Below are 25,518 nucleotides of genomic sequence, written 5' to 3' on the forward strand. Positions count from 1 at the left end.
AGCTCAGAGAAAGAGTTGTTGTTGCTCATCAGGCTGGAAAAGGTTCCACAACCATCTGTAAAGAGTCTGGAAGCCACAAATAATCCACAGAGAGTCAGACAGATTGAAGACGACTGTTCCCCTCCACAGGAGTGGACCACCAACAAACATCACTCCATCATAGTGGGAGAGGAACCAGAGGAACCCAGGGGAACTTCTAAGCAGCTAAAGGCCTCTCTCACATTGGCTGATGTTCATGTTGATGAATCCACTCAACAACCAAAGACACTGCTCTCTGTCCACAAAGAACATGTGGGACAATGTTTAGTGGACAGATGAGACCAGAGTAGAATAGTTTGGTTTAAATGTTTGGAGATGAACCAACACTGCATTCCAGCATCAGAACCTCATCCCTCCATGACACATGGGGGCGCTAATGTCCTGGTTTGGGCCTGTTCTGCTGCATCTGCTCATCATTGATGGACCAATGAACTGTGAATTCTACCAGTGAACTCTGAAAGAAAATGTCAGGACATGAGTCCATGAGCTGAATGTGAAGAGAAACTGGGTCATGGAGGAAGACAAGGAGCCCAAGAACACCAGTGGTTCTCCAGAAGAACCAGATGAATGTTTAGGAACAAGTCAAAGTCCTGACCTTCATCCAGTAGAAATGTTGGAGCATCAGCTGATGAGAGGAAACCACCAACATCTCACAACTCAGCTGGTTCTGTTCTGGGATCAGATTAGAACCTGATCAGCTGTTACAGGAACATTTATTCTGAAAGACTCACAGACTCACACACTGGACACAAGGACTCAACACCATCAACACTTTCACATCATCCATCTCTGTGTAATTGGGGGGTAACAAGCCAATGAATAGTGGGAGTGGAGCTGGAGACTGATAAACATCTCATCCAACCAGACAATAAAACTCAACAGGTCCCTGAGGAACCGGGGGGGGGGGGGGGGGGGGGGGTCTGTTCCCAGGAAACAGGAACACGTTTAAACATTTAAACATTCAAACATTTAAAGATCTTTGTTTTTGTACTACAATTTTGTACATAATGTATATTTTGTTATATTTTTATTCATTTTAATTTCCTCTAAAGTTGCAGACAATGTTCGGCACCTTTATATATTTTTGTTTCTTTCTATTTAATTTTACATTATACATTTTTCTTTCCACAGGCTCGTGTCTCAGCTTCCTCCTGCTCAACAACAAACTGTTTTTAATGTTTTTTTTTTTATCTTTAATGTCCAAATAACCAAATCAAATCAGGTGATTCTGGATACGTGGGTTTTGGGAGGATCTGAAGAGTGAATGTGACCTGATGTTGTGGAGTTCAGTAAATTATAAATACGTCCCATAGGAAACTTCTCTATGCAGATAATTAGTTATATTTATTTACCTGTGAAACCAGATGAAACTAATGAGCTGATTAAACTACAAACACGAAGGAACCAAACATTAAATCCAGCGACTCACTGTTTATGGGACATGAACTCCGGACCAGACCAGCAGCATCCGTTACCGTGGTGATCTGACTCTGTTACCGTGGTGACTTGGTGATGGGTGACTGGAGCTGATGAGTTGACCCAGCATCTCTAATTGAATCCCCCCCCCCCCCCCAGCTCCTCAGGGACCTGTTGAGTCTCTGTCGTCCCCTGTGGGACCGTCTGATTGGTCGAGATGTTTATCAGTCATCATTGGCTTGTTTGTTACCCCCCCCCTCGCCCCGCCCCCCCAGATCGTACTGTGGGAAAACTTCCTGCCGCCGCTCACACAGGAGCTTCCTGTTTAACGAGGAGGCGGCGACGGCCACCACAGAAGAAGAATCAATAAATCAATAGATAATAAATCTTCACCTGTGAGTTCAACTAGAAATTAAATTAAATTAAATTAAATTAAATTAAATTAAATTAAATTAAATTAAATTAAATTAAATACTTTTATTTTATTTTTTGAGGGGGAGACCAACAAGGAATAAGTAAAATGACACTGGAGACAAAGACGCGAGGAAGAGAAGGAAAGGAAGCAGAAAGGCTGGAAGGAGAAGGAGGAGAAAGAGGAGGAGGGAAGGAGACGAGAAGAAGGGAACTGAGGGAAGGAGAAACAGAGGAGGGAGGAGGTGAAGGAGGTGATGGAGGAAGAGAGAAGGAATAAAGGAAGAGAATTCTTCTTCTGACTGAGACTGAAAGATGGATGATATGAAGTAGAACAGCTACACATTTACAACAGAGAAGAAGAACAGAAAATAAATAGATTTTAGATGTAAATGTAAAATGATGATGCGAATGCTTCTCACTAAAACTCTAAAACCACAGGAAGGAGAAATAAGGAAAAAGAAAAGGAGGCGGTTGGTTTTAAATCCAAAGACTTTAGAATAAAATCTCTTGTTGTTGCTTCGTGTGTGAAGGTGCAGAGTTGGTGACACCTGCTGGAGACATGATGGTACTGCACCTCCACCACTCAATAACCAGTAGTTTGGTTCTGGTTTGGTCTGGTCTGGTTTGGTTCTGGTTTGGTTCTGGTTTGGTTCTGGTTTGGTTCTGGTTCTGGTTTGGTTTGGTTCTGGTTTGGTTCTGGTTTGGTTCTGGTTCTGGTTTGGTCTGGTCTGGTTTGGTTTGGTTTGGTTCTGGTTTGGTTCTGGTTTGGTTCTGGTTTGGTTCTGGTTCTGGTTCTGGTTTGGTTCTGGTTCTGGTTCTGGTTTGGTTCTGGTTCTGGTTTGGTCTGGACACTGGACAAACATTGGGCAAAGCAACACAACAATGTGGAACGTCCTGAATGAGAAAGAAACTACTGGTGAACTGAGCAACAGACGTGGAACAGGTCGGAAAACAACAGCAGTTAATGACAGAAATATAGTGAGAGCTGAAGAAAAACCCAGAACATCCAAACCCAAAACAGTCAAAATATACAAACCAGTCATCAGCAGGAAGAACCAGAGAACAGACTGAAACATGCAAAGAAGAACAGAGATGAGACACAAACGTTCTTCTGACTGATGAGACCAGATTCATCTCTACCACAGTGATGGAGAAAGGCCAAAGAGCAGAGTGGTGTGAAACAAACAGAGATAAATTATTAAGTTATTTATTTACCAGGAAATAAAAGCTGATGTTCTGAACTCTGGTCTCATCTTTTCATCTTAAACCCAAAAGTCTCCAGTGAAAAACAGAAACAACAGAAACAGAAACAACAGAAACAGAAACAGGAGATTTACCTCGTTGTTCTAATACTTTGGAGACTCTACATGTCAGGATTATAATTAAAACATGCATACGTTTTAATATTTTAAGATTTATGTATTTTATTTTATTATTATGGATGTTTCACGTGTTTTTATATCATATTTCAAAAGTATTTTGTATATATATATTTTTTGTGAATGTCTTTGTTAATTTTACTATTATTACAGTTGTTGTTTTTTGCTGATCAATTTACAAATATTTTTCACAAATGTATTTAATTTAATTCGATCATTTTATTACAGGTGATTAATGTCACATGTAGTTAATATTAAAGTTAAGACGGTTTCACCAGATAAACTTCAAGTTAAAAGATGAAGCAGAAGGTTTGATATTTATATATATTTGACATTTTTTTATTTAGATTTTTTTAGCTATTAATAGACAAAAAATTTATATTTTAGATCATAGAAATTTTCCCAATAATTTGACATATTTTATTTTCATTGCACATTATTTAGTTGGACAATGAACAAATGTTTTCCTGAAATTTACTTTTTTCCCCCATTTTTTTCCGACAGATTTCAACAGAACCTCAGAGCAGAAACAGTGACGTTCATTTCGTTTTTTTATTCAAAATTAGACATTCTTGTTAAGTAGTATAAATGTTGTCCTCATGGTGGCGCTAGAGAAAAAAAAGTCCCAAAACAAAGAGGCTCCGGGTTCATCATGAACATCACACGCCTCCACCAGAAGTTCGGTTTCCTGTGGGACCGAGTGGAGGATCCACGGACCCACGAGGGGGAAGCAGCTCAGTAGTTTAAAGCACAAAATGCTCAGAAGGAAAAAAATACCACAAAAGAAACTCTTAGAAAAAAGGAAATAATGATAAAGAAGAAGGAGACGAGTCCCGTCCTCGTGGATCATCTGGTCTCTGATTATCTGCTCAGCAGCAGCTCAGGTTTCTTTGGTTAGTGACTGATTTTGGTCCTTTCTTCTTCCTGTAGTCGTCTCCATTGATCCGTGATCAGCTGACGGTCGACCAATCAGAGGACTCACCTGAACAGAGACAAACACAGACACAAACACAGACACAGACACAGACACAGACACAAACACAGACACAAACACAGACAACACAGACACAAACACAGACACAAACACAGACAACACAGACACAAACACAGACACAAACACAGAGACAAACACAGACACAAACACAGAGACAAACACAGAGACAAACACAGACACAAACACAGACACAAACACAGACACAAACACAGACACAAACACAGACACAAACACAGACACAAACACAGACACAAACATTAATCAGCTGATCAAAGGTCCTTCAACAATCAGCTGATGATTTTATCTGACTTCATCCTCACATTAAAGCGTTTAAACATATGTTTTGTTTTATTTTTATTTTATTAAGTTTTTATTTTATTATTTGTTTGTTTATTTTATTTATTTTTATTTTATTCATTATATTTACTTTAGTTTGTTTAACAAAACTTAGATTTTCTTATTTTTTTAATCATTTTATATGTGAAAATATTTATTAATACTAAGTTAAATAAATAAATGATAATAAATTGCTGTAAAATATTCTGCAGATTTTATTTGGATATAAAATACTAATGATAGTTTTGTGAGTTTGTTTTGTTCGTCCAACAAAACTTTGATTTAAAAAAATAAAAATTATATATAATAATATTCATTAATACATTTTAAAATAACTATATTACAGTAACAATAAACAACACAATTATTTTTTATTTACACTGTAAAATAATTTATAATAATAATAATATTATCACCATTTTCAACAAATAGATTAAAATACATAAATAACTGAAATGGAAAAGTTTAATGTAATAATATTCATTAATCACCTCTGCTTTAAAACAAACGTATTTCAGAGAGAATAATGAATCGAACCTTCGGAGGCTGCGAGCTTCGTACAGAGTGTCGTCCTCATCGCTCTCCACCGCCTCCATCTCCACCGTGTCGTCGTAGTTTGACAGGAGCCCGTACTTCTTCCTCTGGGACGGTTTCTTCAACCACGACATCATCATCATCATCATCATCATCATCATCATCATCATCATCATCATCACCATCATCATCATCTATCTCATCCATCATCATCATCATTCACTCATCATCATCATCATCATCATCATCTCTCATCATCATCATCATCATCACTCATCATCATCATATCTCATCATCATCCATCATCATCATCATCATCATCATCATCACCTCATCATCATCATCATCACCATCATCACCATCATCACCATCATCATCACCTTCATCATCGTCACCTTCATCATCATCATCATCACCATCATCACCATCATCACCATCATCATCATCATCATCATCACCATCACACACACAGAACTATCATTTAAAAACTTCATGCTGAACATTTAAACATCACCAGGGAGAAACTAAGGCTTAAATCAGGCTTTTTGTGAATGGAGTTTGGTTTGACCCTTAAAAAAACGACTAAAACAAACTATTTAGAAGAGGAAACATGACGAGTGACGCTGCCTTCACACAAACCTATGACTCCTCAGTCTACATCAGCTCTACGACTGGAAGCAGACAGAGCCTTAAACTGGCTGGATTTTAAATGGAGTTTGGTGTGAAACTGCAATAATTTAACAGAGAGATTAACAAGATTTTAAAAAGAATTATAATTTCCAGGTTAAGGATGTGAAATCCTAGATGGTGCAGTCAGTTTATCTATCTATCTATCTATCTATCTATCTATCTATCTATCTATCTATCTATCTATCTATCTATCTATCTATCTATCTTACTGTACTTCTTTCCAGGAAACTACCTAAATGTCCAGATTAAACATTAATTCCAGACTTGGTTAAAGAGTCTGAGCTCATGCTGCTTCTGGTTTAAAGGTTGAAATCATCTTTTTTGTGGCTTTAAACTGATGTTTCAGTCGTCGCTATTAAGCAAGAAGCTTGTTTCATGTGTGTTCGTGTAGAAAAACCAAACTGAAGATTGGTTAAAAAGAAATCACAGAAGAGAATAAATACTGAATATAAACCGTGTTAAAGTGGGAGAAGCTTCAAAGTGACAGATTTATATGATACATTTATATTTATCTATTTTTATTAAGGATTCATTTTATAATTTAGCAGTTATACTGATACAATTCCACTGTTTTGTATCTCAATGAGTGCAAAAACTTTCACAACCTGTTTCTGGACCAAAGTCCATTGAAAAATCCACCGTTTTAACGTGTTTCCTCGTCCCCGCAGCTGTTTACTTCATAAAACATGAGTCACCGGTTTCCCTGAAGCTGGACGAGGATCCTCTTCCGCTCGGCTTTATCTAAACTAATAACATCTCAAAGAACTTCCCTCTCTTGTTTTGTAATCATAGTAATGCCGAATTAAAGAGCAGTCATCAAAGTTTAACAAAACTAAAGAAATCAGCTTTAACAGTTTATATAACGAGGGTGAAATCGTAAAAGGTTAAAGTTGCGAAAGGAGTTTGGTGTGACGACAGCGAATCTATTTTTATTTAGGGAATAATGAAATAATGAATAGGCTATGTTGATATGCTGATAAACTTAATATCTCAATAATGAAATCAGTGTTAGAAATACTAACATTTATTGCAAATAAGCTTATTCCTGCAAAATAACTGTATGTGGACAAACGCAGCACCAAACTCCATTCAAAAATTCAGTGTTTTAAAGTTTCCTCGCTTCCCAGCAGTTGTTCGCCTGGTAAAACAGGGTGTTTCTGTGTTGATCTAAAATAATATTAATGACGAATGAAATAGCGGCTACTTAAAAATGTATAAAAAGAAAATAATATAATTTACAGTTTATGTAACAACGGGGAAGTCTTAAAATGGTAACTTACGAATGAAGTTTGGTGTGACGATGTTAACTCTACAAACATTCATGGATTAATCTCATAATTTATACATTGTATCGATAGACTTAAGCTGTTTTATGTCTAAATAATCAAGCATTTACTAAAAATGGTCAAACTAACTTCAAATCATTTTATATCTATCAAATAACAGAACATGGACAAACGTTACACCAAACCCCATTCAAAAATCCAGCGTTTTAAAGTTATCTCGCCTCCCAGCTGTTGTATACCTGATAAAACTGGGGTTTTATGTCTTGATCTAAAATAATATTAATGACGAATTAAAGAGCGGCTATTAAGGATTTACATAAAGAAATTCTTGACTGTTTATAGCTTATATAGGAGAGGGGAACTCTTAAGATGGTAAATTACGTATGGAGTTTGGTGTGACGATGTTAAATCTAAAAATATTTATCGATTAATCTTATAATATGTACAGTTTATCGATACAGTTGAACTTTTTGTTTCTAAATAATCAACCCTGTGCTAAAAATGATAAAACTAATTTTAAGTCAGGTTATATTAGGTCAAACAACAGCACATGGACAAGCGTGAAACCAAAGCCCATTAAAAAAAACGGACTTTAAAGTTTCTTCACTTCCAACAACGTGTACATATTTACTACAACAGGACACATGAGTTTTCTGAAGCTTTAGGAATCACTCTTCACTTCAGCTTCACTTAGTCTGAGAATTTCTGTAACTATTTCGGATATTTTGGACCCAATCCGAGTTGAAAGTAGGACGGTTCTTACCGCACAGCGCGAATGAGGAAGTAGAAGACTCCGATCATGGTGATGCCGATGAGGACGTACAGGGCCCTCTGGATCATCGAGCCGTCCACGCCGATGTTCTTAAACAAGTTTTTATAGTTCCCATCGCCGCCGTCGTGAGTGGAGTTCGTCCCGCTGGAGTTGGTCACGGCGGGTCGGGGCGCCGCGGTGCTGCCGGTGCTGCCGGTGCTACCGGAGCTGCCTCCATCCTCGGCCACGGACACGAACACCCAGCAAACCGAGACCAGAACCGCCGACAGAAATCCGCAAAAAGTCATTTTAAATCTGAAAAACAGTCCGCGCAGAAGGAGGAGACGGGATGGGACGGGGACAACTTCTGAACCGGTACCGGAGACTTCCTGGTACACGTCGCTTTGTTGACACAACGTAAAAAGCGTCATTAACGTCAAACAGAACACGCCCCCCAGTTTGACTGACAGGTGGAACCGCCCAACCAATCAGAGCGCACAGAGTCACCTGCAAGTCACTACCCAGGGTTTAGTGCGCGATGCCGATACTTCTTAACCACAGAGGCGGAAGCGTCATGAGTCTGAATCTAAATCTGAATCTACATGAGTTTTCATCACCTTTAACTGTTTGGTTTTTTTTTTGCCTTTTGAACGATTAATCAGTTAAAATCCAGCAAATTTATCACTTAAGAACAAATGGAAACAAATTCTGTGTGATTGTTTGGAAACTACAATACAATTATTAAAATAAATCTCTTCAAAGCACAAAATTATCACTTCGGCAGAGAGAAACTGAAACAGAAGCATCGATCTCATTACGTTGGTATCGTCATTATCGACATTTGGAACAACAGTATGAACTAAAACAAAATGATTAAAAATATAAAAATATGTCTCAGATAGAAGCTGAACTTCAGACAGACACATCACTGACTCTATAAGATGAAGAAGAGAAATCAATCAGGGAATTTGTGAAAGGAGTTGGTGCAGTTTGTTTTATGAGGGTCCAGTTTATACATGAATAATTATACAACTGAAAAATGATTAGATTTATGGAAAGATTATGTGATTATTATAAGTGAGTTGACAACACATCAAAGTCAATTTAAAAAGATTTCAATCCACGATGAGTTGAGCAGCTGTTCATCTGATCCTGAGTCTGTTTGGTTGATGCTGTTCCTAATATTGTGGCCACTGTTTGTGCCATTTTTACTGTTTTAATTTGAAACTGTCAAAATGACTCTGGTTTATGGTTGAAATAAATCAAAGTCGATTAATGATTCTTTGATTTTATAAAAAGTATATATTTCTTCATCTCTATTTCTTGTACTTTTGTTCATTTGCTTAGACTATTTTCTATTTTATTTTACTAGATATTACTTATATTTCACTTTGAATTTATTTTATTTTATCTTTCTTTTTAGTTTTTTTAGTTGTGGTTTTTAATGGTCTTTCTTCTATGTGTAATTAAGGTGCTGTAAGATAAAATCTTCCTTTATTCATCCCACAGCGGAGAAATTCTCGTTGTTAACAGCAGCAGATATTCAACATTCAACATCACAAACAGTGCAAAAAAAATGTGACCACGTTATTTCCCCTGTGGATCATTAAAGTGTATCTAAGTCTAATAAATCCAACATTTTCCTCCTTTAAGAAGAAAGAGAAGAAGTTTTTATTGTCATTAACTGGTGAAAAACAATAAAATACAGTTTGGCAGCTCTATTTAAATAAAAATAGAAAGTATAGCAGCATAAAGATAAAAAGCACAGCTGCTAATGACCTTTAAAGATTCTGTTATTTTATTTCTCTGTAATTTAAATGTTCTGTCTGTAGCTGTCACATCATATTTCTCAATAAAAACAACATGAATCCACCTCTGAAAAAAAACAATAACCCTCAAAAGTTTCTGTTTCCGGTTCATTTTTATTGATAACTTAGAAGCAGTCGAGCTCTTTCTTTTCATATTTGGCAAAAGTGGGATTTTTCTTTTTTATTTCAAACACAAATAAAACAAATAAAACTTATACTCCACATTTACATTGTGTAACGTCCTAGAAACAGCATGTTAATATTTTTTTCTACTTTTTTTCCATAAATCTTTTAATTCAATTCAGTCTTAATCATAAATACCAAAAGTTTGATTAAATTCACATTTTTAACTCTTTATATGTGTTGGTGATGACATCACAATGTTTTTTTATGAGAAAACAAAACACAAAAATTTGAAATATTTTTAATGATCTAAATGCAAAGTGACGTCAGTGATTAGTAGCAGCACTGATTCTGATGTATTTATTTTATTTATTTATTTATTTATTGTAGTGTCAGATTAAAACAAATAAACAAACAACTCCCATTAAAACCGCTGCACTTTGTGTTTTTTCACACAACCTTTCAACCCACCGGATAAAAGACGTCGCTGAAAACCCGTCTCGCGTGTGTTTGCGTGATTCTCGGCCCAGAGAGTTGCGGGTTTAATTCCCGCAGTCTCCAGATGTCGTTTCTAATGTACAGTTAAGTATTTAGGTTATTTCTGTATTTAGCTGCGGTGATTGACAGCCCGGCGGACCAATGGGGGCGTGGCTCGGCTGCTCTGCGGGGCTGTGATTGGTTGGTTGGGGCGCGAGGGGCGGGGCTGAGAGATCTTTCCGCAGATCCAGCGGACATCTGGAGCAGCCCTGCCCGGGAATCAGACCCTCTCTCCCGGCCTGAGCTCCCCCCGCTCCCCGGTGGTCCAGACGCGGCTCCGCAGGGCGGATCTCCCCCGAGACCGAGGCTTCTGCTCCGGAGGGACGCGCCGAGGAAACACGGAGACCCGGAGCAGGTGATGGACGGAGCGGATCCGACAGCCGAGCGTCTCTAGGCCCGTGTCTGGTCCTGGTGCTGCCTCTGGATCCTGGTTCGTGCTCCGGTCTGGATTAAAGAGCCCAGCCCGTCAGCCCGGTCCTTCTGCTCCAGGTGCTGGTTTCGATAAACGGTCCAGATCCAGAGTTTTTGCATCCTCTCCTCCTCCTCCTCCTCCTCCTCCTCCTCCTCCTCCTCCTCCTCCTCCTGGTCTGGATTAGAGCCCATCAGGATCATGAATCATCCGGCTCTGCTGCTCTAATCTGGGTTTTACCGAGCCGGATTTACATCTCAGATCTGATCTGGGTTACTCTGCTCCTGGTTCCGATCGGGTCCCGGTCCTTCCCGGTGCTGGTCCTGCCGTCGTCATGCCGACGTCCCGGCCTGGTTCGGAGCCGGTGGAGTTCTGGGTGGACGGGTCGAGACGGGACGGGACGGTGGAGGAGTTCTACACGCTGAGCGCCGAGCTGGGCAGGTCTGGACGGAACCAGGGTCCGGGGGGGACCGAGGGGGTGCGAGGGGGACCGAGGGGGACCGAGGGTCCAGAGTCAGACATCTAGAGATTTATCATAATATTAAAGAGAGAAAGAAGTTTATTAAAGCCGTGATTTACCAGGATAATATTATTATTATTATTTATACATTTTAATCGTTCCAATGGTTTTAATTAGATTCATTTAACATATAAAATTTATATTTTTAAAAATACAAATCCGCTCTTTAAAGTATTTATTTATTTTATTTGAAATATACATTTTACGTATTTACTAAAATAATAATTATTATTATTGTTATATTTTACTAGTTCAGATGATTTTAATATGATTTATCGAAAATATTATTTAAAATTTATTTTAAAATTTGACAAAGTTAACTCATATGTGAAACATTATGATGTTATGTAATAAATTCACACATGTTTAAATGGACCGGACGGTTTTATTCCTGATAATAATTGTTCCGTCTTTGTTTCCGTGTCAGAGGAGCCACGTCCATCGTTTACCGCTGTGAGGAGAAACAGACCCAGAAACCGTTCGCCGTCAAAGTCCTGAAGAAAACGGTGAGTGGTCCAATGAGCCAGAACATTATGACCAGGCCCAGCGGGGGTCACGTGCTGTCTTCCGGCCCGGGTTCGGTTCTGATCTCGTTCCGGTGTCTCTCTCTCCTGTTACAGATCGACAAGAAAATAGTTCGTACGGAAATCGGCGTCCTGCTGCGTCTGTCCCACCCGAACATCGTAAGTATCCGCCGCGTTAGTTTCCGGTTACCGGGAGTAAACGTCCGTTAACGAAACGTCTCCTCAGATCCAGCTGAAGGAAATCTTCGAGACGGACACGGACATCGCGCTGGTCCTGGAGCTGGTGACCGGAGGAGAACTGTTTGACCGGTACCTCAGCCATCTTGCTTTAGTTTCCATGGTTACCGCCATCACTGCTGTCGCCATGGCAACGGTAACCTTGTTTCCGTTTCCGCCTCCAGGATCGTGGAGCGAGGTTACTACAGCGAGAGGGACGCGGCCCACGTCATCAAGCAGATCCTGGAGGCCGTGGCGGTAAGACCTGGGGACACCGTCCCCCGGGGACACTGTCCCCCAGAGAGAGACAGGGACGACAGGGACACTGTCCCCCAGAGACCCGGGGACACCGTCCCCCAGGGACACTGTCCCCCAGAGAGACAGGGACTACAGGGACACTGTCCCCCAGAGACACAGGGACGACGGGGACACTGTCCCCCAGAGAGACAGGGACGATGGGGACACTGTCCCCCAGAGACACAGGGACTACAGGGAGACTGTCCCCCAGAGAGAGACTTCATAGACACTGTCCCCCAGAGACACAGGGACTACAGGGACACTGTCCCCCAGAGAGACAGGGACGATGGGGACACTGTCCCCCAGAGACACAGGGACTACAGGGACACTGTCCCCCAGAGAAACAGGGACTACAGGGAGACTGTCCCCCAGAGAGAGACTTCATAGACACTGTCCCCCAGAGAGACAGGGACTACAGGGACACTGTCCCCCAGAGACACAGGGACTACAGGGACACTGTCCCCTGATAATGAGAGTGGAAGTAGATCTTGTCCAGCTTGTTTGCGCCGTCATCAGAGTTAAACTAGTGTGATTCCTTTGTTTGACCCTGGAACAGAAGGTAAAGCCCGTTGATGAAAACCAGAGGAACCCGTTGGTTCTTTGAGAACCCGTTGGTTCTTTGAGAACCCGTTGGTTCTTTGAGAACCCGTTGGTTCTTCCTGGTGTGGACGTTGTCATTTTTCATGTCTTTCAGTATCTGCATGAGAACGGCGTCGTTCATCGTGACCTGAAACCAGAGAACCTGCTGTACGCCGACCTGTCGCTGGACGCCCCCCTGAAGATAGGTAAGAACCACCAGGTCCCACTGGACCCCCTTCAGATAGGTAAGAACCACCAGGTCCCACTGGACCCCCTTCAGATAGGTAAGAACCACCAGGACCTAGGACACAGACTGTATCAGCTCGATGGGCTAACACAAGCTAACACAAGCTAACACAGAAAAAAATGAGGAGATCATTTTTTAAACAACTTACAACAGATTGTTTATGTTTTGGTGAAACTTAATTACCTTAATCCTGTGAGTGATTGGCAGGTGTCATGCCACGCCCCCTAAATCCAGTCAGGCCGCTGCTTATTGGTCCAGAGCTGCTGGTGTCAGAGTGGGAGGAGCCAGGTGTATTACTGGATCTCTGATCCATTTCCTCAATGACTTTGGAGGAAAAGTTGGAAAAACCATGTTCCAATAACTCAAAGGGACAAACGACAAAATCAGAGGTTTTGTGTTTCTTGAAACGTCTGGTTAACTTTTCTGTTTTCCATGTGTGGCTTTTAGAGGAGACACAGCACGAACCCACTGAGGAACTGATGTGAAACATTAGTCAGACAGAATTAGAAACTATGGACGCAGAGCAAATCACATCAGAAACATCATTAAGCTGTTGGTGTTGTGATTCAGCGCTGGAGGCGTAGGCTGGTGCAGTGACACTGCTTCAAACCACGTCTACGAGGATCCTTCCAGACACCGAGTCTTTCATTCACTCAGTCAATATTCTCAGCTGAAGCTACAAAATTAGACTTTTTCCATTATTTTGTTAATATTTCTCAGTAGTTGCATCTTTTTATTTAACATGAAAACACAAAATGTGTTAGTGAGATGTTGTGATTGTCATGTCAGGGTTAGAAGAAGAAGTGACCGAATAGTTTTAATAGAACAACAACAGCAACAACAGCAACAACAACAACACAACTAAAGCTTCATATCTTGAGTCTCTTTGAAACCAGTTGGGTTTTTTAGTTTAGTTTGTTCCTCTGAGGATCTGAGTCCGTTAAAAAGGCCGAGTTCTGCCTTTAAATGCAGTGACCCAGCATCATTTTCACTTTCTGCTCGTGTTGGTTCATTATTTCATCCTGTCATATTATTCTGTTCTACTGTGTCAGGTTCAAACTGAACCATCTGTTCATTCACTAAACCTGAGGCGTCATTACGAGGCGACGGCTGTGACCTCTGGACCGACCGCCTCCTCGTAATGATGTCGACCTGTACCTGATGTACCTGATGTACCTGATGTACCTGATGTACCTGTGTCTGATGTAGCCAATGTGTGTTTTACAGCGATAATTAAATATTTGATTATCACACATTCATTACCAAACACACACCAGCCGCCACTGGACACAGTAAACAGTAAAAAACAAAGTAAATGATTAATATAATAATGAAACAGAACAGAACTAGCCTCCTCCTCCTCCTCCTCCTCCTCCTCCTGATCAGACCTCCTTTTCTCCTCCTCCAGCTGACTTTGGTCTTTCTAAGATCGTTGATGACCAGGTCACTATGAAGACCGTCTGTGGTACTCCCGGATACTGCGGTGAGTACATGATGCAGTACATGATGCAGTACAAGTATTCAGTGGTGCAGATGTAGACAGTGTATTAGTGTAGTGGTATAGTTGTAGGTAAATATTGTGATAGTAGCAGTTTATACCGAATCATCCAGTCGTATTAAGAACCAGCAGTAGATGGTGTATTACCATTAATATTATAATTGTATTATTAGTATTAGTACTAGTAGTATCAGTAGTAATATTATTAGTAGTGGATGTGTTTAATGACCTGTGTTGATGGGATGCTGTGATGCATTCACTGCATCTGTCGCTCTGTGGGATTTCTCAGTGAGTTCTGCTCTCAGCCATCTGGCCACTAACAGACTCCTCCTCCTCCTCCTCCTCCTCCTCCTCCTCCTCCTCAGCTCCAGAGATCCTGAGGGGAAACGCCTACGGGCCTGAAGTGGACATGTGGTCAGTGGGCGTCATCCTCTACATCCTGTGAGTCCATTAACGCCTCAGTTCATTTAAATGTCCCCGGGCTGGTACAGTAAACACAAGTCATGATGGAGGCATCTCTTCACCCTGGACCAGGTCCAGTCTGGACCCATCAGACCTCATGACCTGAGTCTTTGTGCTGCTCCCTTTCAGACTGGAGCCTTTTTTCCCGGTTGTCCTCCCTGATCAGTGGTTTTCTGTTCAGTCCCTTGAGTTCCCTTCACATTGTCCATGGTGTGAAATGTTCTTCCTTCCACTATTAAACACAGCCCTGAGTTCTACTGCTGCTTTTCTTCCAAACGTTTCTCCATCAGTCAGGATTTATTTCTTCCTGGTAGACCATGGTTCTCCACTGTCCTTCCAGTCTGGAATAAAGGTCTTAAGCCAGTTTTAGTAGTTTCTAGATGTTTCTCCACCAGACTAACATCTTTTGTGTCTTTACACATGGTTGTTGAAGCGTACTGATGTGCTTATTTATGAGCCAACCGTCTCCTTGTGTTTCTAACTGCTTGGTTTCCTGGTGTCCAGACTCTGTGGGTTCGAACCATTCTTCGACCCGAGGGGGGATCAGTACATGTACAGTCGCATCCTCAACTGCGACTACGAGTTTGTGTCTCCGTGGTGGGACGAGGTCTCCCTCAACGCCAAGGACCTGGTGAGTTCTCCCACCTCTGGAAACACGAAGAGGTCCTGAATGTGGATTTAGAATATTTACTGACTTGGTTCTGTCCTCAGAGTTAGTTTTTGTGTCTGAGACCCGTTTGAACTCGAGTCTGGTCTCTAAAAGACGTCCAGGTTGATCCTGGAGACTCCACCGTAGGGACTCGTCTCTGACTTGTCTGACCTGGATATGACCAGTTTGACTGGGCTTGATTTTTTGAACAGCTTGAAACATCCTAAAGTATTTTGTCTGTTGGAGACGAGACTAGTTTGTTATGACGTGAACGTTCCTCTGATCAGAACAGATTTGTCCTAAAAGACTTGAGAGGGGACATTTTACTAGGACTCGTCTCAAATTACATGGATTTACTTTGAACTTTGTCTGGAAATGATTTGGACGCATCTTATCTTGACTTAGCTAAAACCTGTTTGAAGTGGGTTGACTTGGACTTGTCTCAGAAAACTTGGGTTTATTTTTTGTCTAAAACTTAATCTGGACTTTTGAAACGACTTGAGACTTGAGCTTGCTCTAAGTGTCTTTGTTAGAACTTGAGATCAATCACGGATGGAGTTGGACTTGTATTAAAAGACTTGTGTTGGTTTTGGGACATGTTAAAGTATTTGTTTAGTCTGAGACTGAATCTGGACTTGTCTGGTACGACTTGGCACTAAATCCTACGACTTGATGAGATCAGAGAACATTTATTCTGGGACGAGTGGACACTCGAAACGTCTAGAATGAACCTGGACTCGCTTCATTACCTGGAGCCTGAACTCGTTCGTGTCCCGTTGGTCCGTGTCCAGGTCAGTAAGCTGATCGTCCTCGACCCTCATAAGCGCCTGAGTGTCCGGGAGGCCCTGCAGCACCCCTGGGTTCTGGGTAAGGCGGCCCGGTTCTCCCACATGGACACCACCCAGAGGAAACTGCAAGAGTTCAACGCCCGGCGCAAACTTAAGGTGAGTGACTGGATGACGGGACAAAGACGGTCAGAACAAAAACACGAAACGCCAACGAAGAGACATTCACAACAGAAACAGAACGAAAACCAAACGGGATCAAGAGTGAAACATCGTGTCATGACACGTCACCTTGACCTGAAACCTGTTAACAGCCCCAGCTCCGCCCTTTAAATGCTAATTATCTGAACCACATGACTCCGAGGTTCTCAATCATCCAGGTAAATCCAACAAAACAAGACAAAAACAATCTGGATCAAACTCATCTGGACCTGTTGTGGTTCTAGAAGACGTTTCATCCAAGAGTTCAGCTCTAAATGTTTAGTTTATCACCTGGAGGTCACATGACACTAGTCTGCTTATGACCTGATACTCACCTAGACCAGGACCTGGAGGAACCTGTTCTGATCCCAACTCCTTTCACTGATTAATGATTCTCTAGTTACGTATCCAATAAACAAGCTGAAACTGGACCAAGTAGAAGCTACGTAGACGAGTGATTAAAAGTCTGGAAACTCAACCTCTAGGACTAGTGTCAACAGAGACAACATCCAAACCGGTTCCTCCCGTTCCAGGTTCAGGTTTAGTATCTGGTTAATAAACCAGGACATGGATGACTGAGAACCAGCGTAACGTCCTGGAATAACCCTTAAAGCAGGTCTTACCTTTCTGGCATTTTCACACTTTTCTTTTCTCGTCCTAAAATGCTCCTAATAACTGTATGATAATAAAACTCATCAGGTGTTTACTTCATATATTTCTGATAAAAGTCTGACCAATAGTTTTATTATAATGGTCTGATTAAGTTGCAGAGTTCCTTCTAGTTAATGCTGCTGTGTCCTGTTTTACTTTGAGATTAGAGAAGAAAATAATGTTGAGGCTAAATGGCTGAAAGGGGCTAAAGTTACAACAGTCTAAAGCCTGGGACCCAAACAGTTGCAATGGTTCCTAATTTAATGGCTTTATTACAGACCGGTTAATGTAACCGAGGGAAGACGTTGGTCAGACTTTCAGAATTTTATACCACAGAGAGACCTGCATTTATTCTGTTATTGTTTTCACGCTGCTTCTACCTTCACTTTCCCACCACATGCATTAGGGAACAGGGGAGAAGTCAGGGAGGGGGTGGTTGAGTTGTTCATGGTTAGATTGGCAGAATGGTGGGAAGTGTTTTAACATGCAGAGACTCTGGTGTGAAGGTGAACGTGGGTGAAATCATTGTCTCGTGTGCGACAGGCTGCCATGAAGGCCGTCGTGGCCACCAGTCGGATGCACGAGGGCTCACGGCGTCGCACCGACAGCTGTGAGATTCCAGGTTCAGGGACTTCACGGCAGAGCAGCATGCAACAGGACCCGCCTCCCGAATCTACAGGCCCCGCCCCCACAGACACGAAGGCTCCACCCCCGGACCAGCAGATGCCACAGGAAGCTGAAACCAAGCCCGCCGTCCAAAGTGCCCTCAGCCCCTCCCCTCCATCCAGCCCCAAACTGCCCATCTGTGATGTCACAGCCAAAGGCCCCGCCCCCACCAGACCTCCGTTGCGTGCCGATGGGCTGCGACAGATGTCCGTTATTCCCAAAACCATGCTGGTCCAACCCCGGCTGCCTCAGAAGAGCTGCTCCGTCATAGAGCCCACCACCAAGGACGAGGCCACGCCCCCGCTAGGCACGCCCCCGAATCCGAACAACCTCAGCAACGGCTTCACGTCAGGGGCGGAGCCTAGCAGTAAGACCGCCCACTGCCAGTAATCACCTGACAAACACACAGCTAACGCTCCATCAGCCCTTTACAAACGGGACCAAACTAAACCAAAAGAATCTTTAACACCGGCTCACATCTAACCAGTATCACCACAACTTCCAGTTTTGTAGCTCAGCAGCCATGCTAACATGCTAATACGCTATCTGACTAACTGAGGGTTTGTTTTAAACTTCTGGTTTTCAGCGTGGAGGCTGGAGATTCGTCAAAAAGCAAAGACTAGAGCACGACCCTGGTCCTGCTGCTGTGGTAAGAAAAACAACATTTAAATACTTTAGACAATAGTAAAAGATATTGTTTAAGTACGAGCGGCCAGGAGGTGTGTTAGCAATGTGCTAGTTAGCAATATGCTAGTTTTCTGGCTTCCAACTCAACATTATGGTGGATTTGGTTTTTGGTAGATGACTTGTGTGACATTAAAGTTTAATAATAATTGTAATATACAAATTTAGCTAACTGACCGTTAGCGAGCCGACTAGCTTGGAAGCTGAGACATGCTAGCAGTTAGTTCATCTGTGACAGTTCTTCACCAACTAGCCTTGAATTATTTCCCGCGCCAACATGCTCATTGTCTTTCTTACCACAGAAATGAACTAAACCTGAACCATTAAATCTGGTCTCAGATAATCTCATTAACGCCTCAGTTTGTCTGAGCATCTGGTGAAACAGCATTTATTTAAAACACTTGTCATGTAGAAGTTTAAAGAGTCCAAACTAAAGCGGTGGATTAGCTTCAGTAAAATAACGAATGTAGTCCCTGTCCCAGAGGACGGATTCTTCCTGTTCCTGCTCGATGACATTTAATCTTGTTCCGATGTTGATGTCAGATGGAAAAGGTTCAGTTTAGTTGATGGATTCTCTACAATCAGAACAAGTGGATCTGTTTCTGCAGAAGAACCGAGTTCTTCCTTTGAGCTGGAACTGTTCCTCATTCAGTTCATTTAAGGACCAGGAGAATATTCATTAACGAAACGTTCACATGCAAATCACCGTCGTGTGAGTGCGTTCAGTTTAACTTTGAAAAGACGAAACATCTTTAGTTGTGGGCGGAGGGATACGCTGATGTTAGTCAGAAAGTAGTTCCAGATGAACGCACGAACATGAGGCTGAAATCTGAGCTTTTCTGCTCAAAAACAAAATGTTTCCTTTAAGTCCCGGTCGGGACAAACAGACGTCTTCTTCTTCAGAAGGTGGACTTTTCCTGGGACGCTGAGGACGGAGCTGATTGATTGTATTTTAATAAACACTGGACGGACTTCAGACTTTGAGAGGAGAGACGGGAGGTTTTTATCCTTTCTACTCTTTGCCGTGACCCCGCTGACCTGATGGTAGATTAGCGTAGCTCCGCTGTGTAGCGTTCAGGTGAGTAGTGACTTGTGGTGTTTGTGACCTTCCAGTGAAACGTTGTTTGGTTTACAGCAGCGACGCTCCTGTTTGCACTGTACATACAGTAGTTTGGTTTTAGACACGTTATTCCACCAGATCCCCCAAAAAAATACAACACCAGATTTAATCTCGTTGAAAATCATCTGATCTGAAACCACACGTTCTACCTCTTTCTGTACAGGAGCTTCCACATCCAGTCAAACAGAAAGAAAGTAACAAGACGACGACACAACAACAACAACAACACTGACACAACACAGAGAAACAGTCATTACCCACCGCACTGAATGACCTTTAAGTTAGAGACACATGAAACCTGACAGGTCTGTGCACTTTCTGGTATTTAAAGCTTGTTTTTAGAATTTAAAGTCTGATTTGATTTTTAATTTAAAAACTAAAAATATGGAAGTAAATTTACCTTTGGTTGAGACGTAAATGAGAAACCAGGGGAAATATCTGTAGACAAAGAATAATAATAATAATAATAATAATAAGAAGAAGAAGAAGAAGAAGAAGAAGAAGAAGAAGAGGTTTCCATCAGTCTGTCAAGGTTCTGTCTGTCTTTTATTTTGTGATCATGTTTTGTGTTTCCTGTTTTACTTTGTCATGTGTCTTCGTTTCCTGCCTGTGTTTCCTCGTGTTTCTGTCTGTGTCGTGTTTTGTGTTTCCTGTTTTATTTTGTTAAGTTTCAGGTTTCCTGTCTGTTTCCTCGTGTCCTTTGATTGTTAATTGGTTTCTGTTGGTGTCATTGCTCTGATCTGTTTTGTCATTTCTCAGCCCTCGTGTCTTTATGGTCCTGCCTTCCCTTCGTTCCTGGTCTGATCGTTGATGTTACTTTCTCCACGTCACGTTATGATTCTTTTGGATTTTCTTATTAAATATCCCTTTTTCCTTGGATTCCTTCCTGCCTCATTTGTCCTGCATTCGAGTCCTCACCTCCTACTAACCCAAACCCAAACCCAAACCCCGACACAGTCAATGATTTCAGATGTTTTCTGTTGGTCTAAACGCAGCAGAGAGACCTGAGGCCTGTATCAGGAAGTAGCTCAACTGATCCAGCTGAGCTGATCCAGAACAGTGATGATCTGGATCAGTGGCATCATGACGCTGGTCATCAGCTCAGTAACTGAACCAGGTTTGTGTTGTTGTGGGTTCTAAGGCAGCAGAACCATCACAACCGTGAGGCTGATCCACAAACACTGATTCTCCTCAGATATGAAGGAGAAAAGTCAAACACATCAAAGAGACGCCATAAGACAAAGGACTGCAGATTAAATACCTGTGTAAACTACACATCAGTGTTTCAGTTAGTTTAGATTTAATGAAGCCATGAAGCTGCAGAGATGGATCAGATGTGACCCCTCTGGAGTAAAAAGATAAACCATCATTCTATCATGTTACCTGGGCGACAATAAAGCTGTGACATCACATCATATATGAATGAAATGATGCTGATTCTGAGCTGTGTTTGAGCTCAGCGGGGGTTTGTCCCAGCTGATTGGCCGGTGGGCGGAGCCTTTTATTGGATTTAGGTAGATTCTGAAAGTTACCCTGACCTGAAGCAGGTCAGCTGTTCAGAGTAAGTTACCATGGTAACGTAGCTCCATGAGAATGAATCCAGAAACTCAGAGTTAACCCTGAAGTTTCCTCCATAAGTCTGTGATCCTGCTCCGTGATACAGGCCTCAGGCCTCAGGTCCAGTGTTAAGATACAACATGAAGACTGAGATTAACTTTAAACACAATAAAAGAAAAGTTTGGATTTAAAACTAAAAATCTAGCAACAGTTGTTTTTCCTTTGTTTTGTCTGGTTTATAAGCAAACTTGAAATAACCAAAAGATGCACAGACCTGATAAACCCTCTGACCAATCAGAGACATTTAAACCAATCAGGTGACGTGAAGCCCCGCCCCCAAACACTCTGATTTCTATGTGGTTGTTCTGAGCTCAGAGGAGCTGAATCTGGTTGAGGAGACAAACCTAAAGGAGACGGACTGAACAGCTGAACCTCCTCTGGTCGTTTTTAGTCCCTGACTCTGAAAAGCAAAGACGTCCGTTAGCGAAGGGCTTTTCTGTTTAAAGAGGAATCAAACCTGCAAACTGCTGTTTTAAAGGAGACGAGATTCAAACCACGTGATCTTCCAGGACTAAAGTCGATTCACTCACCGAAAGTCAGACCACATCAGTGTGACAGCTGATCCATGCAGTATAGCTGATCCTCAGCTGATCCTCCTCCATCAGCTGATCCTCCTCCATCAGCTGATCTTTCTCCATCAGCTGATCCTCAGCTGATCCTCCTCCATCAGCTGATCCTTTTCCATCAGCTGATCCTCCGGGATTTTATTTAAATTGTGACATGGCAGAAACAATCCCACCGTTGAGAGAATCAATGACTTTATTCGGTGAATCCGTCCGTTTTCTGACGTTGATCAGTTAATTGATTTGAAGACCATCATTAAACCCGCCCCCCCCTTGTAATTGGTTCAGTCCCGTGTCAGTTTGTGGTTTTCGGTTCCTCTTTAAATCATTGTATCAAACTAACCCCACTGGATAAGCAGCATGGATATTGTATGTTTTATTTACTTCTATACTCTTCTGTAAAAACATGAGTATTTTCTTCTATTTACTCGTCCCGGCGGAAACCGCGGGGCTAATCTGTAAATGGTGTTTGTTTTGTGTTTGATGAGTAACTCGTAGCTTTTTTTTTATCTGGGACACATGACATGACGAGTATCTCTGCATGTATTATTTAACTTCCTTTAATCATATCAGACATAAGAACGATCTGAGTTCAGCCTCGATGAACCGCAGGATGTTGCATCATCCAGTAAAAGATTAGCTGGTAGAAAAATAAAACTCCTCGCTTCTGGGTTCCTTTCTTCTTCTTCAGCCTCAGAGTAATTTTTAATCTCAATTTAAGTGTATTTTTGGCAATGTAATTTTAATTTTAACACTAATCTCTGTGTGCAGCAGCGCCCCCTGCTGCGTGGACGTGTAAACAAGCTAATAATTAACAAGAAATTACCAGCAGTTGACGTTTATGCTGCTCTTTTTGTAATTAGTAAAAATATCTTCCTCTTTATTTTTCATAGGGGCACAATGTTTACATTTAAAGGTTCATTCATTTGTTAAAACTACTAAAAGTACTTTTACTAATCAGCCTGAGACTTGGTCAACGAGAGGATCAGGAACATTCTTATATCAGATTGATATGATAGATGATTGTTAATAAATCATTTATGTTTCGAAAGACACAGATGAATTTTCAGCTTTAACCAGAGCAGGATTCAAGGCTGCATGAAGTTTAATCTAGAGTTTCTGTTTAATCATACGAGCCTTAAACTTTACCTGTTAAACCTGCAACTACACGATATCTGTGACTCTACTGGACTCGTGAGGTCCAGACCAACAATAATCCGACGTGAATATAAATCCTTCGAAATAACGCTTTGTTTCAACATATTTTATTGAGAATATTAATAAAAATTTAGTGAATCGCGTCAAGATTTCTACTCAAACTATTTCTGATATTTGTCTGAACCCGAGCAAACAGAACGAAGTCACCTGAACGCTACAGCAGAAGAAACAAAAACAAGTCTAATTTAATTCAACATGTTGCTGAAAATACTCAAACACTAAGAAAGTAGATCAAACAGTGACAGGATGTATTTACATTGGACTCTGGAAAGAGTTTAATTATAAAATGTTTGATTACTAGAATCAGAGAAGGCTTTTAAAGAATCGTGTGATCAGGACGTTAAAATAAAACACAACCAAACCAGAAAACGTATTTCCAACAAACACTGAATCTAAAAGTCCTAAAGGTTTGAACAGTTCAGCAGGTTCATCACTTTTCTGGATCGTCTGTTGGTGTCAGATTAATCAACATTTTGTTACTTTTCTTTTATCTAGTATCATTATAATTCCCAGCTGGTTTTATCCTCATAATAATAGTTTACTTTAAACATCAGTCAGAACCACAACTTGAGTTTAAAGTAGGTGCTACAGGAGGAATCGAACCTGTGACCTTGGTGTCGTCACTCAGTCGTCTTCGCAGAGTTTCTGTCTGAACTCTCGTCCTTCTTGAATCGTCCCACAAGAATACGAGGACTCGGGCCTCCAGTCGGCTGCCGGCACCTCCCACACTGAGATGGCGCTGTAGCCTCCTGCAGACTTAGGCCACGGACCGTCGCAAGTCATCGCTGCTGTGTCATCGATCCACCACAGGAGGCGCTGCCGGGCTGAGCTCAGCCCGTCCAAGAGGCAGACCAGCAGGTGTGGAGAACCAGGATCCTGGAGAGACTGGGCCGCAGATAAGATCTGAACAGATGGATGGACGGAGGAACCTGAGGGCGAAGGAGGGTTTAGTGTTTAGTGTTCACTCCAGGCGTCCTCTGTTTTATTTTTAATCTACATGACTCAATTTATCCCCTAAAACATTCACAACATGATTTAAACTGTCCTCAGTTACATGAAGTTGAATATTTTGTTATATCCACAAAAAAAAGTTTTTACAAACCTAAAAATCTCAGAGAAACGTTACCACTGTGCTATTTCATTCTCCTCCTCTATGCAGACGATACTCTAGTCTGTTTTAAGTAATTCTCTTTTAAACTGGCTCTTACAAAACAGCCATTAGTTTCTACAAATGAACTCACAAACAAATTAAAGAGAATTTAGAGAAACAAAAAAACTGTTTTAGCATCTTTTTACCAGTTAGCAGTTACAGTTCCCATTAGAGAAACTATTTAACCCTGATTTTACAGACCTAAAAATCTCAGAGAAACGTTACCACTGTGCTACGTCATTCTCCTCCTCTATGCAGACGATACTTGATGATAATTTATTTAACCTCAGTAATTCTCTTTCTTTTAAACTGACTCTTTCAAAATGGCTGTTCATCTCTGCAAATAAACTCACAGAGGATTATTTAGTTTTTTTAAAAAGCAAACCAAAGAACAAAGCAGCACCACAACTGTTTTAGCATTTTGTATCGATTAGGGAGTTAGTTTAAAGAGTGTTCGTAAACTTCAAGGTACTAGGAGGGTTAAAAGTATCTATACTTTTTTTTCTATATTGTATGTGTCACATTGGACACTACAATTCCCATGAGCCCTTGCAGCTTCCTATCCAGTGATAGTGAATAAAGACCTCAGGGGGCAAGTAACAGAACAGTATAATGACCTATAAATGTTATTTAAAAACAAGTAAATTAGGGAAATTATTAAATTTAATAAAATATCCTCCAAAACAAATTAGAGATGTAAGTTATTTCCACTGAAGAATTTCTTTGAGTTCTATGTAATTTTCACACTTTTTAGAGGATCTGTGTTAAACCTGCTGTCTTGTTGTGGTGGTTAAGAAGCTCATCATCATCATCATCATCATCACATTCCACCGTCACGTCTCCAGGAGAGATGTTCACCAGGAGTCGAGTGCCGGGACTGAAAACCATGGAGAAGGCGACGGACTGTTTGCTGGGCATCGAACCAACGGAGAAACACCTACAGTCGCCGGAGACAGACGCTGGTCAATGAATCTGAAAACTGGGTTTAACTTGATGAACTCATTGTGTCGAGACTCACCCCAACAAGATGATGAAGGTCACTGCTGCGAACATCGTGAAGACCCGTTCGACTCTTTCTGTCTAAAACAGCCAAGGAATAAAACCTTCCTATTATTTATCTTTGGTCAACTTGACCCCATTCAATGTTTAACGTCT

General features: G+C 41.3%; 2 protein-coding genes across 3 annotated transcripts; one reads left to right on the top strand and one right to left on the bottom strand.

The window, feature by feature from the left end:
- Window positions 1-3,786: 3,786 nt before the first annotated feature.
- fam174c (family with sequence similarity 174 member C) lies at window positions 3,787-8,258 on the bottom strand. The gene is made up of 3 exons (XM_047588002.1): window positions 7,852-8,258; window positions 5,116-5,238; window positions 3,787-4,230 (listed from the first exon to the last, which is right to left on the bottom strand). The coding sequence occupies exons 1-3, from the start codon at window positions 8,145-8,147 to the stop codon at window positions 4,227-4,229; spliced, it is 423 nt and encodes a 140-aa protein (XP_047443958.1). The 5' UTR covers window positions 8,148-8,258; the 3' UTR covers window positions 3,787-4,226.
- A 1,797-nt stretch (window positions 8,259-10,055) lies between these two features.
- On the top strand, window positions 10,056-22,667 carry si:ch73-60h1.1 (calcium/calmodulin-dependent protein kinase type IV). Of its 2 annotated transcripts, XR_007112980.1 has the most exons (13): window positions 10,056-11,157; window positions 11,664-11,742; window positions 11,857-11,919; window positions 11,987-12,069; window positions 12,162-12,234; window positions 12,968-13,058; window positions 14,508-14,582; window positions 14,963-15,038; window positions 15,564-15,690; window positions 16,500-16,652; window positions 17,889-18,378; window positions 18,598-19,773; window positions 19,979-22,667. XR_007112980.1 is itself a non-coding variant. In XM_047587983.1 (12 exons), the coding sequence occupies exons 1-12, from the start codon at window positions 11,051-11,053 to the stop codon at window positions 18,678-18,680; spliced, it is 1,500 nt and encodes a 499-aa protein (XP_047443939.1). In that variant the 5' UTR covers window positions 10,056-11,050; the 3' UTR covers window positions 18,681-22,667. The 2 variants fall into 2 exon arrangements, 1 of the variants encoding a protein (XP_047443939.1); XM_047587983.1 differs by having other exon boundaries at window positions 18,598-22,667.
- The last annotated feature ends 2,851 nt before the right edge of the window (window positions 22,668-25,518 follow it).

Source organism: Mugil cephalus, chromosome 6, assembly GCF_022458985.1.
Source record: "Mugil cephalus isolate CIBA_MC_2020 chromosome 6, CIBA_Mcephalus_1.1, whole genome shotgun sequence".
Lineage (NCBI taxonomy): Eukaryota > Metazoa > Chordata > Actinopteri > Mugiliformes > Mugilidae > Mugil > Mugil cephalus.

Excerpts from the sequence above, each read along its gene's own strand:
- fam174c (XM_047588002.1), bottom strand. The coding sequence starts at position 8,147 with ATGACTTTTTGCGGATTTCTGTCGGCGGTTCTGGTCTCGGTTTGCTGG. Across the intron at positions 5,239-7,851 it reads TTCCTCATTCGCGCTGTGCG|GTTGAAGAAACCGTCCCAGA; the intron begins GTAAGAACCGTC and ends GATGATGTCGTG.
- si:ch73-60h1.1 (XM_047587983.1), top strand. The coding sequence starts at position 11,051 with ATGCCGACGTCCCGGCCTGGTTCGGAGCCGGTGGAGTTCTGGGTGGAC. Across the intron at positions 11,920-11,986 it reads GTCTGTCCCACCCGAACATC|ATCCAGCTGAAGGAAATCTT; the intron begins GTAAGTATCCGC and ends ACGTCTCCTCAG. Across the intron at positions 12,070-12,161 it reads GGAGGAGAACTGTTTGACCG|GATCGTGGAGCGAGGTTACT; the intron begins GTACCTCAGCCA and ends TTCCGCCTCCAG.